This window comes from Myotis yumanensis, unplaced genomic scaffold (assembly GCF_028538775.1).
Source record: "Myotis yumanensis isolate MYYU_CA2020_CCGP unplaced genomic scaffold, mMyoYum1.0.hap1 SCAF_3, whole genome shotgun sequence".
NCBI classification, from domain to species: Eukaryota; Metazoa; Chordata; class Mammalia; order Chiroptera; family Vespertilionidae; genus Myotis; species Myotis yumanensis.
The window spans coordinates 30,955,894-30,968,288 of record NW_027223754.1 but is presented as its reverse complement, the minus strand read 5'-3'; the positions used below and the strand labels follow the sequence as shown (position 1 = coordinate 30,968,288).

General features: G+C 42.9%; 1 protein-coding gene across 5 annotated transcripts in view; it reads left to right on the top strand.

Moving 5' to 3' along the window:
* NAXD (NAD(P)HX dehydratase) overlaps window positions 1-12,395 on the top strand; it is a 36,375-nt gene that overhangs the window by 21,955 nt on the left and 2,025 nt on the right. For 3 of the 5 annotated variants that reach the window (XM_070408596.1, XM_070408597.1, XM_070408592.1), the window contains 4 exons: window positions 9,264-9,314; window positions 9,400-9,504; window positions 10,276-10,396; window positions 11,708-11,828. In XM_070408596.1, coding sequence (XP_070264697.1) covers window positions 9,264-9,314; window positions 9,400-9,504; window positions 10,276-10,396; window positions 11,708-11,828 — 398 coding nt within the window. Of the gene's footprint in view, window positions 1-9,263; window positions 9,315-9,351; window positions 9,505-10,275; window positions 10,397-11,707; window positions 11,829-12,395 lie in introns of all 5 variants that reach the window. The other 2 variants (XM_070408593.1, XM_070408595.1) reach the window with 2 other exon arrangements.

Below are 12,395 nucleotides of genomic sequence, written 5' to 3'. Positions count from 1 at the left end.
AACATGACACCAGAGATTCAGAAATCTGAATCAGCAAAAGCCAAATCAGTTTTAACAGTCGAGCCAAACTAAAGGCAAGCAGAGTATTTTCATTGTTAAAGAAGGAAATAGGCTCCCATACCCTGATACCTCTTTGAAGGGGCTTTTGAAAATGCTCCCAACTCTAACCAGTGTTAGCAAAGTCCGATGAGACTGTTGGGCAGGGCAGCTCATGCTTTGTGGGCTTTCACATTTCATTTTCAGGACTATCGCTTTTAATTAAACATATATGGATTTATGTTTCAATGTTTTAAGTTATTTCTGCTTACCATATTTTTTGTTTTATTCTCTCATGTTTTCTACCAGGTGTATAAGGTAGAGATTTTTACATGCTAATGCAATAGGTAATTCTCTACTGGTTAATAATAATAAGCAACCATATGCTGATCGTATATACAGGGTGGAGCAAATGCAGGTTTACAGTTGTTCATATAGAAGATAATACAATTCTCTGTAATAAAGAGCTAACATGCAAATGGTCATCACGCCTTCACACCATCACGCCATAACCGCTCAGACACTCAACACTGGGGAGAGAGGGATGGGGACCAGCCAGGTTGCGGCCCAGGAGAGGGACAAGCCGCCTACCCCACAGTCCCAGGCGCCAGTGGCTGCACCTGTGCCTGCAGCCTGGGAGAGGGACAAGCCACCCACCCCGCGGTCCCAGGTGCCTGTGGCTGCGGCCTGGGCAAAGCCGCCCGCCCACAGTCCCCTGCAGCTGTGGCCAGCCCGGGTCCTGGGTGCCTACAACCGGTCAGAGGAGGGAATCTTGGGTCCCAGGTGCAGGGCGAGGCAGAGGTGGTTAGAGGCAATCAGGCCAGCAGGGGAGCAGTTAGGGGCGATCAGGCAGGCAGGCGAGCAGTTAGGAGCCATTGGTCCCAGATTGTGAGAGGCAGTTGGACATCCCCCAAGAGGTCCCAGATTGGAGAGTGCAGGCTGGGCTGAGGGACCTCCCCCCCCCCCCCCCCCGCACGAATTTCGTGCACCGGGCTTCTAGTTAATAATAATACAAGAATAAACTGCTTTGCGTACTCACAACTGTAAATCTGCTTTTGCCACACTCTATATATTTTTTTTTTTTTTTTTTTTTAATGTTTGATAACATAGCATTTTTTTTTTTTTTTTTTTTTTTTTATTTTCCTCTTAAAGTATTACAAAGGGTATTACATAAGTATCCTTTTTCCCCCCCCCCGCCCTTGACAAACCACTACCCTCCCTTACCCCCCAGTGTCTTATGTCCATTAGTTATGCTTATATGCATGCATACAAGTCCTTCGGTTGATCTCTTACTCCCTTCCCTCCTGCCCCCCAACTCTCTCTGGCCTTCCCACTGCAGTTTGACAATCAGTTTGAGGCAGCTCTGCCTCTGTATCTATTATTGTTCAAAAGTTTGTAATGGTCTTTATTATCCATGAATGAGTGAGATCATGTGGTATTTTTCCTTCATTGACTGGCTTGTTTCACTTAGCATAATGCTCTCCAGTTCCATCCATGATGTTGCAAATGGTAGGAGTTCCTTCTTTTTAACAGCAGCATAGTATTCCATCGTGTAGATGTACCACAGCTTTCTAATCCATTCATCTACTGATGGGCACTTAGGCTGTTTCCAGATCTTAGCTATGGTGAATTGTGCTGCTATGAACATCTGGGTGCATATATCCTTTCTGATAGGTGTTTCTGGTTTCTTGGGATATATTCCTAGTAGTGGGATCACAGGGTCAAATGGGAGTTCCATTTCCAATTTTTTGAGGAACCTCCATACTGCCTTCCATAGTGGCTGCACCAGTCTGCATTCCCACCAGCAGTGCACAAGTGTTCCTTTTTCTCCACATCCTCTCCAGCACTTGTCGTTTGTTGATTTGTTGATGATGGCCATTCTGACAGGTGTGAGATGGTACCTCATTGTTGTTTTGATTTGCATCTCTCGGATGACTAGTGACTTTGAGCATGTTTTCATATGTCTCTTGGCTTTCTGAATGTCCTCTTTTGAAAGGTGTCTATTTAGATCCTTTGCCCATTTTTTGATTGGATTGTTTATCTTCTTTTTGTTAAGTTGTATGAGTTCCCTATAAATTTTGGAGATTAAGCCCTTATCCGATATGACGTTGGCAAATATGTTTTCCCACGAGGTGGGTTTTCTTGTTGTTTTGTTGATGGTTTCTTTTGCTGTGCAGAAGCTTTTTATTTTGATGTAGTCCCATTTGTTCAGTTTCTCTTTAGTTTCAACTGCCCTAGGAGCTGTATCAGTGAAGAAATTGTTTTGGCATATGTCTGAGATTTTGTTGCCTTTGTATTCTTCTAGAATTTTTATGGTTTCCTGTCGTACATTTAAGTCCTTTATCCATTTTGAGTTTATTCTTGTGTATGGTGTAAGTTGGTGGTCTAGTTTCATTTTCTTGCATATGTCTGTCCAATTTTCCCAACACCATTTATTGAAGAGACTATCTTGGCTCCATTGTATGTTCATGCCTCCTTTGTCAAAAATTAATTGAGCATATTGGTTCGGGCTAATTTCTGGACTCTCTATTCTATTCCACTGATCTATATGTCTGTTCTTGTGCCAGTACCAGGCAGTTTTGAGAACAGTGGCTTTGTAATACAGCTTGATATCTGGCATTGAGATCCCACCTACTTTGTTCTTTCTCAGGATCGTTGCAGCTATACGGGGTCTTTTTTTATTCCAGATGAATTTTTGGAGAGTTCGTTCTAGATCTTTGAAGAAGGCCATTGGTATTTTAATGGGAAGTGCGTTGAATGTATAGATTGCTTTGGGTAGTATGGACATTTTAATGATGTTGATTCTACCAATCCAAGAACATGGTATGTTCTTCCATCTGTTTATGTCTTCCTCTATCTCTTTTTTCAACGTCCTGTAGTTTTCTGAGTAGAGGTCTTTAACCTCTTTAGTTAAGTTTATTCCTAGGTATCTTAATTTTTTTGGTGCGATGGTAAATGGGATTGTTTTTCTGATCTCCCTTTCTGAAAGTTCACTGTTGGTGTATAGAAATGCCTCAGATTTCTTGGGGTTAATTTTGTATCCTGCTACATTGCCAAATTCATGTATTAAGTCTAGTAGCTTTTTGATGGAGTCTCTAGGGTTTTGTATGTATAATATCATGTCATCTGCAAATAAGGACAGTTTTACTTCCTCTTTTCCAATTTGGATGCCTTTTATTCCTTCTTCTTGCCTAATTGCAATGGCTAATACTTCCAGTACTATGTTGAACAGGAGTGGTGAGAGTGGGCATCCCTGTCTTGTTCCTGTTCTTAGGGGAAATGGTGTTAGTTTTTGTCCATTGAGTATGATGTTGGCAGTGGGCCTGTCATATATGGCTTTTATTATGTTGAGGTATGATCCTTCTATTCCCACCTTTCTGAGAGTTTTTATCAAAAATGGGTGTTGGATTTTGTCGAATGCTTTTTCTGCATCAATTGATATGACCATGTGGTTTTTTTCTTTCAATTTGTTTATGTGATGTATCACATTTATTGATTTACGGATGTTGTACCATCCTTGCATCTCTGGGATGAATCCTACTTGGTCATGGTGTATGATCCTTCTGATGTACTGCTGGATCCGATTTGCTAAGATTTTGTTGAGGATTTTGGCATCTATGTTCATGAGGGATATTGGCCTGTAATTCTCTTTCATTGTGATGTCTTTACCTGGTTTTGGTATTAGGGTGATGCTGGCTTCATAGAATGAGCTTGGAAGCGTTCCTTCCTCTTGAATTTTTTGTAGTAGTCTGAGGAGGGTAGGTTTTAGTTCTTCCTTGAATGTTTGGTAGAACTCCCCTGTGAAGCCGTCTGGCCCTGGGCTTTTGTTTGCTGGAAGCTTTCTGATGACTGCTTCAATTTCTTCCATAGTTATTGGCCTATTGAGGTTTTTAGATTCTTCCTGATTGAGTTTTGGAATGTTGTATTTTTCTAGGAATTTGTCCATTTCCTCCAGGTTGTCCAGTTTGTTGGAGTAGAGTTGCTCGTAGTATTGTTTAACAATCATTTGTATTTCTGTGGGGTCTGTTGTTATTTCGCCTCTATCATTTCTGATTTGGTTTATTTGGGACCTCTCTCTTTGCTTCTTGGTGAGCCTGGCTAGGGGTTTGTCAATCTTGTTTATCCTTTCAAAGAACCAGCTCTTGGTTTCATTGATTTTCTGTATTGTTTTTTTGGTCTCTATTTCATTGATTTCTGCTCTAATCTTTATTATCTCCTTCCTTCTGCTCACTCTGGGGTTTTCTTGTTGCTCTCTTTCTAATTCTTTGAGTTGTAGAGTTAGATGATTGACTACCATTTTTTCTTGTTTTTTGAGATAGGCCTGTAGAGCTATAAACTTCCCTCTCAGGACTGCTTTCATTGTGTCCCAGAGGTTTTGGATTGTTGTGTTTTCATTGTCATTAGTGTCCAGGATGTTTTTAATTTCTTCTTTGATGTCATCGGTAACCCAATCAATATTTAATAACATGCTATTCAGCTTCCAAGTGTTTGAGTATTTTGGGTTGTTTTTATTGTAGTTTATTTCTAACATTATGCCATCGTGGTCTGTGAAGAAGCTTTTTATGATTTCAATCTTCTTGAATTTGTGGAGACTTTGCTTGTGACCCAATATGTGGTCTATTTTTGAATATGTCCCATGAGCACCTGAGAGGAATGTATATTCCGCAGCTGTGGGGTGAAGTGTTCTGAAGATGTCAATTAAGTCCATCTGATCTAGTGAGTCATTTAGGATTGCTGTTTCTTTGCTGAGTTTTTGTCTAGCGGATTTATCCAGTGATGTCAGTGGTGTATTAAAGTCCCCTACTATGATTGTATTGTTGTCGATCTCTCCCCTGATATCTTCCAGAAGTTTTCTTATGTATGTGGGTGCTCCTGCATTGGGTGCATATATGTTTACCAGGGTTATATCTTCTTGTTGTATTGATCCCTTTAGTATTATGAAGTGGCCTTCCTTATCTCTGGTTATGGCCTTCACTTTGAGATGTACTTTGTCAGATATAAGTATTGCTACCCCAGCTTTCTTTTCCTTTCCATTTGCGTGAAAGATATTTTTCCATCCCTTCACTTTCAGTCTGTGTGAGTCCCTTCTAATGAGGTGGGTCTCTTGTAGACAGCAGATGTATGGGTCATGTTTTTTTATCCATTCAGCCACTCGATGTCTTTTGGTTGGAGCATTTAGTCCATTTACATTTAAAGTTATTATTGAAAGGTATTTGTTTGTAGCCATTTCTTTTTGTGTGTGTGTGTGTGGCTGTTTTCTTTCTGAGCTTGATATTTCTTCTTTTTACACCAGTCCCTTTAGCATTTCTTGCATGGCTGGCTTGGTGGTGATAAACTCCCTTAGCCCTTTTTTGTCTGTGAAGCTTCTTATTTCCCCTTCAATTTTGAATGATAGCCTTGCTGGATAGAGTATTCTTGGATTCAGTCCTTTGCTTTGCATCACTTTGTAGATTTCCGTCCATTCTTTTCTGGCCTGATGTGTTTCTGTTGAGAAATCATTTGATAATCTAATGGGAGATCCCTTGTATGTTACTTTCCGTCTCTCTCTTGCAGCCTGTAAGATTCTCTCTTTATCCTGAACATTTGCCATGGTAATTATGATGTGTCTTGGTGTGGGTCTTTTCGGGTTCACCTTGTTTGGGACTCTCTGGGCTTGTGTGACTTTTTTCTTCCCCACCTCAGGGAAGTTTTCTGATATTATTTCTTCGAATAGGTTTTCTAATCCATGTTCATCTTTCTGTTGTTCTGGCACCCCTATTATTCGTATGTTGTTTCGTTTCATGTTGTCCCAAAGCTCCCTTAGGCTCTCCTCCTGTCTTTTAATTTTTTTCTCCATTTGCCGTACAGTTTGAGTGTGTTTTGCTTCCTTGTCTTCTAATTCACTAATTCGGTCCTCCGCTTCTCCTAGTCTACTGTTGATACTTTCAATGGAGTTTTTTATTGAAGCTATGTCACTCTTCATTTCTTCTTGGGACTTACTTAAGTTGTTGATTTTTTCATCTGTTTCTTCTAGCTTCTTGCATAAGTAGTTGAGTTTTTCATCTGTTTCTTCTTGCTTCTTGAACATGTGGTGCATGTACTCTAGGAACCTTATTCTGAATTCTTTTTCCGTCATGTTGCATATCTCTGTCTCACTTAGCTGCTTTTCTGGCGAGTCCTCCTTTTCTTTCCTTTGGGGGTTTCTTTGCCTACCCATGTTTGATCTCGCTGACATATGTAGATGTTGAGGTGTTCAGTGGCTGCTCCCTGGGTGGCAGGGGCTCCTTGGGTTGTGGTTGCTGCTCAGACGGTTGCGGTAGCAGCTGCTTTCCAGTTGGCAGCAGCTCCTCTGGTGGGTGTTGTTCACAGCTGTGTTGGCTCTTCTGGCTGGTGGGGGGAGGCTTCACGTACAGTTGCTGTTCCACAGACAGAGGGTGTGGTGATCAGGAGGCTGCGGTGATCAGGAGGCTGCGGTGATCAGGGGGCTGCTGTTGCTTGGATCTGCTGCGTTGATTTAAAGGCACAAAATACAACAGAGCAAGGCACAACGTACCAGGCACTGAACACAAGTATATTCACAATATTAATAACTCCAAATAAAGGTGACCACCCGAATTAAGAGAATTAGGGGATAAGGGAGAAAGAAGAGAAGAAGATAAAAGAGAGAACAGAAAAGAAAAATAAGAAAAAAACAAACAAAAAAGGAGTGCAAAAATAGAATTGGGAAAAAAGAGGGGGGAAAAAAGAGAGCGAAAAAAGAGAATGAAGTAGAAGTGGGGAAGAGACTCCCCGTATGAGGAGCAAACTCCAATAGAACTGCCACTAATCTCAACAAATTCCAGCAACAGATCCCTGGAGATGAATGCAAACTACAAACCACCAATAATATCCAGAGGGGTAAGGGAAAGCAGAAGCACAAAAATAGCTGGGGTGGGGTGGGGGAGGGAAGGGAAAAACCAGCAGAAAAAAAAAAAGAAAAAGAAAAAGAAAAAGAAAAACAACCTCACAACCAGTCCTAAAAAAGAAGAAAAAACACAAAACAAAACAAACAAACAAATTAAAAAAAAAAAAAAAAAAAAAAAAGCCCAATATATTCAACAATCAAGAAAACAATAGAAAGATAAGAGAGAAAAAAAAATGGTTGGAAAGTGAAGAAGGATAAAGAATAGGTGTATAAGGATTTAGAGCAGTAGATTGGAAATAGGATATATAAGTAGGGTGGAATTAGACAGGGGGTAAAAAGAGGGAATTGGGAAAGTCTGGAGCAGGAATAGGGTAAGAGAAACAGGACACCAAAAGGGGAAAAGTAAGGAAGAGGGTTTTAGCAAAGAGGTGGAATTGAGATAGGGAAAATTAATGCTAAAGGAACGATGAAAATAGAATGGAGAACACTAATCCCAAAAGAAAATAAAGAGAAAATAAAATGGCACTTTAAAAAATGGTAAAATGGTAGGAGTAATAATACTGGTTAAAAATAAAAATGTGGTAATTGAAAGGGTAAAATCAGGTGATGGAAAAAGAAGAAAAAGAGAAAAAAAAAAAAATTGGTTTCTTAGTAAAAAGGTGAAAAAATTAAAAAGAAAAAGAAAAAGAAAAAATTTGCAGTAGTGATGGTCTTTCGGTTCTTCTACTCTTCAGCCTGGTTCGCCTTGGTCCTGCCAGGTATTTAGGAGAGTGTTGCCTGCATTACACTGTTCCTCCGTGTTGTAAATCACAGTCCTGATTTTAAAGCAGGCCGTATTTGTGATCCAGTCTGCCTTAATTTGTATTCCCCTAAGAGTCAGTTTGTGGCTCAACCTCTGGGTGGCAGTGTTTTTGGGTTGGCCTCTGAGGCTATACAGCTTCTCTATCCTTTTTTAATCCTTACCCTGCTCTGTGTTGTTGGTGGGACTGAAAATCCCTCTATAGGCCAGACCCTGGTAACTCCCAGGGACTAATCAGCTTGTTTTAGTCCTTTATCTCATACAGGGTGGAATCTGGGTGTGGCTGTGCTCCTTGCCTGGGGGGCTGGGGGGAGGAATTCCACCCTCTGGAGGAATGGCTGCCCCAGTCCTGGGCCCAGGGGGGTCTCAGCACTCAATTCGCTGCCACCTCCTCCGGCTCCCCCTCTTTCCTCAGCCTCTCCCCAGATTCCCCTCGTCTGCACCTTCACCCTCTCTTCAGCACAGGTGAGTGTCTGTATCCGAACTGTCCTATGAGCAGGGTTCAGTGAAAACAAAGAAACAGACAAACGCCGGCCGGCCGCGGAAACGCTCCTCTTACCGGTCTGGGAAACGCTCCTCTTACCAGCACTGCATGGTCTGGGAAACGCTCCTCTCTTATGGGCACTGCACGGTCTGATCAGTTCCTCAGGATGCCCCCTTTAGTCTCAGTTCTCCGCAATCACAAAATCCAAATCTCAAATCTCCTGGCGCCAGCAAACCCGCGGAACTCCTTACCCTGGTCAGGGTCTGTGTCTGTCCCAAGAGACGCGGCTGTCTGCCATGCGGTCTCCCTCCGACCCTCTGGGCTCAGGTCTGGCAAACTTTCCTGCCCAGATCCCTGGTTTTTAACCTTTCCAGGGGAGGTCTGCCCTTCCAGGCTGCAAGCCGTCTCACCAGCTGAGTAAATTTGCCAATTCGGGGTGGGTGTTATTAGTTTCAGCTGCTTACTCCGTTTGCTCCGGGACAAGACCTGGGACGCGTCTGCCTATATCGCCGCCATCTTGCTTCCCCCCCACACTCTATATATTTTTTAAATGTTTTATTTTTTTTAGCAAAAAACCTCTGGAACTTTGAGTATAACCTTTTCAGAGAGAAATTATTTTCTTTTTATTATTATGATTACTCATTATTGTAAAACACATGACGTGAAAAATACATAAAAGCTGTGTGAAAAATACATAAAGCACATGAATATGAAAAGCTGATAATTTGGGGAATTCCCAAGACTTCAGATTTCTCATTTCTGAATCCTGAGGATTAATATCTATTAGAAATCTGGAGACACTAGCTTGGAGTTGGCCTTCATGGGCTAGCCTGGGACCCAGCACTGTGTATAATGTTGCCCGTGGGCTTATGTTTTGAGAGTTGCCTATGCTCTATTAGTTCATTTGAGTCTTTTCTGTTTATTTAGGCAATTACCTTATTATTTCCTTTCTATTTGTTGATAAGTTAATGTTGAAATTCATCAAGGAAGTGCTTGGTTTTCTCTTAATTCCTTGGAGAGATAATGGCCTTGTTGCTCAGCATAGCTCTCTTTTCTCGCAGGGCATTTTAGAAGCATCAAAGGCCAGATCCATCCCTGTCGTCATTGATGCAGTGAGTGTGGCCTCTCTCTCCTGTCCCCTCCTCATAGCCGGGTGCCCAAGGCCAAGCAGTAAATGGGAGTCCTTGTTCTGTGCAGGACGGGCTGTGGCTGATAGCTCAGCAGCCGACCCTCATCCAAGGCTACCAGAAGGCCGTTCTCACTCCCAACCACGTGGAGTTCATCAGGCTGTCTGAAGCTGTGGTGAGTTTGTTGACCACTGGAAAGACAGAGTGCAAGCCCTCCTCATCCTGAGGAGGGGCAAGGAACACACTCTGTGGTTCTGCACCCATTGGGCCCCTCAGGTGGGTCTACAGGGACATACTTGCAGATTTGGGGTGGACGCGTGCATATTCTACAATGCATTTTCATGTGCTAACAGTGTTGTGGTTTTCTCCTGGTGGTGGGTGTAATGATGGGACATCTTCCAATCAGTGCATCTTTGATTAGATGAAAGGCAGGGTGGTGTGCTCTGGGCAGTCAGTCGCCCCTCCTGCTTTGTACTCTGGGCAGATAACTCCATCCCTATCCTGTATTATCTCACATGTGGAATGTGGATAATGAGAGCATCTGCCTCATACTGTATGTGAGGATGAAATGAAATAATACATATAAATTCACAAGTCCTTACATATCAAGTGCTCCATAAATATTAGTGCATTATCATTCGAAGTTGAATCCCTTCTGCAGACCTTTAAAATCCCAGCCATGAGCAGTGTTCTTTACCTTTGATCTGACAAGATAGGGGACAGCCATCAGAGCAATATTTCTATCTCGAGCCTCTGTGCTGGCATCCACCAAGGCCTCTCTAGCTGGTGGATGGAACGTGTGTCTTTATATGGAGGGCCGTCTTGTGCCGGGGGATTCCCTTAGATGTGAGAGTCTGAGGATCAGGATGATGTTCACTGTATCCACATTTGTGGGCTCCTGTCAAGTGTCTGATGACAGCTCTGCCTGTGGTGTCCTGCATTGTAGCTGAGAGACCCCGTGGATAGCAGTGATCGCCGTGGAGCGGTGCTGAGACTCAGCCAGGCCCTGGGGAATGTGACTGTGGTCCAGAAAGGGGAGCAGGACGTGATCTCCGATGGCGAACAGGGTGAGTGGCCTTGGGCTTCACCAAGTGTGGCCATGTGGGTACAGCCCTAGGAAAACCTCGTTCACACATGTTCGCACATCACATGTGGTCCCTCCTACCTTACATGCTCACACATCATATGCATCACATGTTCCACAAACAGAGGGACTTCCTGATGAGCTTGTTAACCACAACTTCTTCAAAGTCCATTTTCATTTTTCACTATTTTGCAAAGGGAAGTAATACCAGGATCAGTGTTGATCCTAGTTGATACCAGGTGCAGTGGCTAAAGTTGTGTTAACGATTGATAAGCAGCAGCCCAGTGGGAAGGTGGCTGTAACAGCAGGTGGTGCTCTAGAGTTCACACCCTGCCACCTCTGTCTTGCCTGCAACATACATGAAGTTACTTGAATATTTTACTGCATTTGTCCTATTTTATAAAAATGACAGGAAAGTGAAGAAACCCCAGGAGCTGACACTAGTGGAAATCTCCAGGTGATGAATGTGACAAATATTCCGGTCACATTCTTTCCATAGGAGTTTGTGGACCGTTTAGTGAGAGCAAGATGGGCTGTCACACCTGCTCATATCTACACAATGTTCATAACCAGAGACTGTATAATATAACATCTCTAGCTCCCTGAAAACATAAAAATCTAATCCACAGGCAAAAAATTCACAAGTTATTTTAACAGAGAATTTAATACAAAGAACAGTCGCCTAGGTATAGAGTTGCTGACTAGATCACAGAAATCGGGGCCAACAGAGAACAGAAGGCATCCTTAGTCACCTATGTCTCACTTTGTGTCTCTCGCATGCTGGGCAGGAGACGGAGTGAGTGTTCTCTGAGGGATCCTGAAACCTTTGTGTTCTTTTATTGCTGGATGGTCCTCTCACACATTCAGAACATATAATAACCTGTTTCCAAGATATTTTCCAAAGAAATAGAAATTTCTCATTACACAACAGAAATGAAGTCATGAGGATTAGCCCATTCAGGAGGCACCAGCTTTGTGTGCATGTTATTGAAGGTGGATTCTCTGGAGTGTGAGGTGTCCTGCAAGACTGAGGGCCCACACTTGCTGTGCATGTTCTTCTCTGATCTCTATCAGCAGATCCCTCAGTGGTGGAGTCATGTGTCCACTCACCACGATATTAAACAGGTGGTTCTGGGGCAGCCAGACCCCTGCCTGCCTCAGTTTCCTCTCCTGTAAAATACAGGGCTTTCTTGTTAAGAGCAATCAGGGTTAGGGTTAGGGTAGATGACCTGGAACACACCTTGAGCAGAGACAAGCCACTCACTCTAACACCCATCTCACTTTTGCTCTGCAGTTCTCGAGTGCAACCTACAGGGCAGTAACCGCAGATGTGGTGGGCAAGGTGACCTCCTGTCGGGATTCCTGGGTGTTCTAGTGCAGTGGGCACTCCATGCCGGACCTGAGAAAACAAATGGGTATACCACATCTTCATCTCTCCCACTTTGAAATTTTTGAACTATGTAAGCTATTTTAGTAGCTCATACGTTTCATAAATAGCTACTTGGAATGTTCCAAATGAAATATTGGTGTTACTGTTACGTGGAAGATATTTCAAGGCAGAGGTTGATCCCCAAATTTTCACCTGGGGAGTTTTTACTTAAATCTGGGCCCCTTTCTGTCATTCGATACCAAAGGGGTCTGGGGCAGCCCTAGCCTTCGAAGCTATCCTGATAATTCTGATGTGCAGCCAAGTTTGAGGACACTGTTCTAGGTTCGTTGCATACCTTCTATAAAACAAAATAAAAAATATGCAGGTGAAGGTAGAGCTTACCTTGATGCTGTCTTGAGAGACAAGTTTTCTTTAAGAGGCAGCAGAATTCTAGGATCTGGGCTTTGACCCACTTTTGCTCTTAGCTTATGAGTGAACTCTGGCAGTTCCTACCCCTCTGTGAGCCTCAGTTTCTCTTCGCTGCACCCTTCATGATGATAGATGGCCACACATGCCAGGATGGGACATCCTGGGTCTGGAGAGCCCTGCCTGA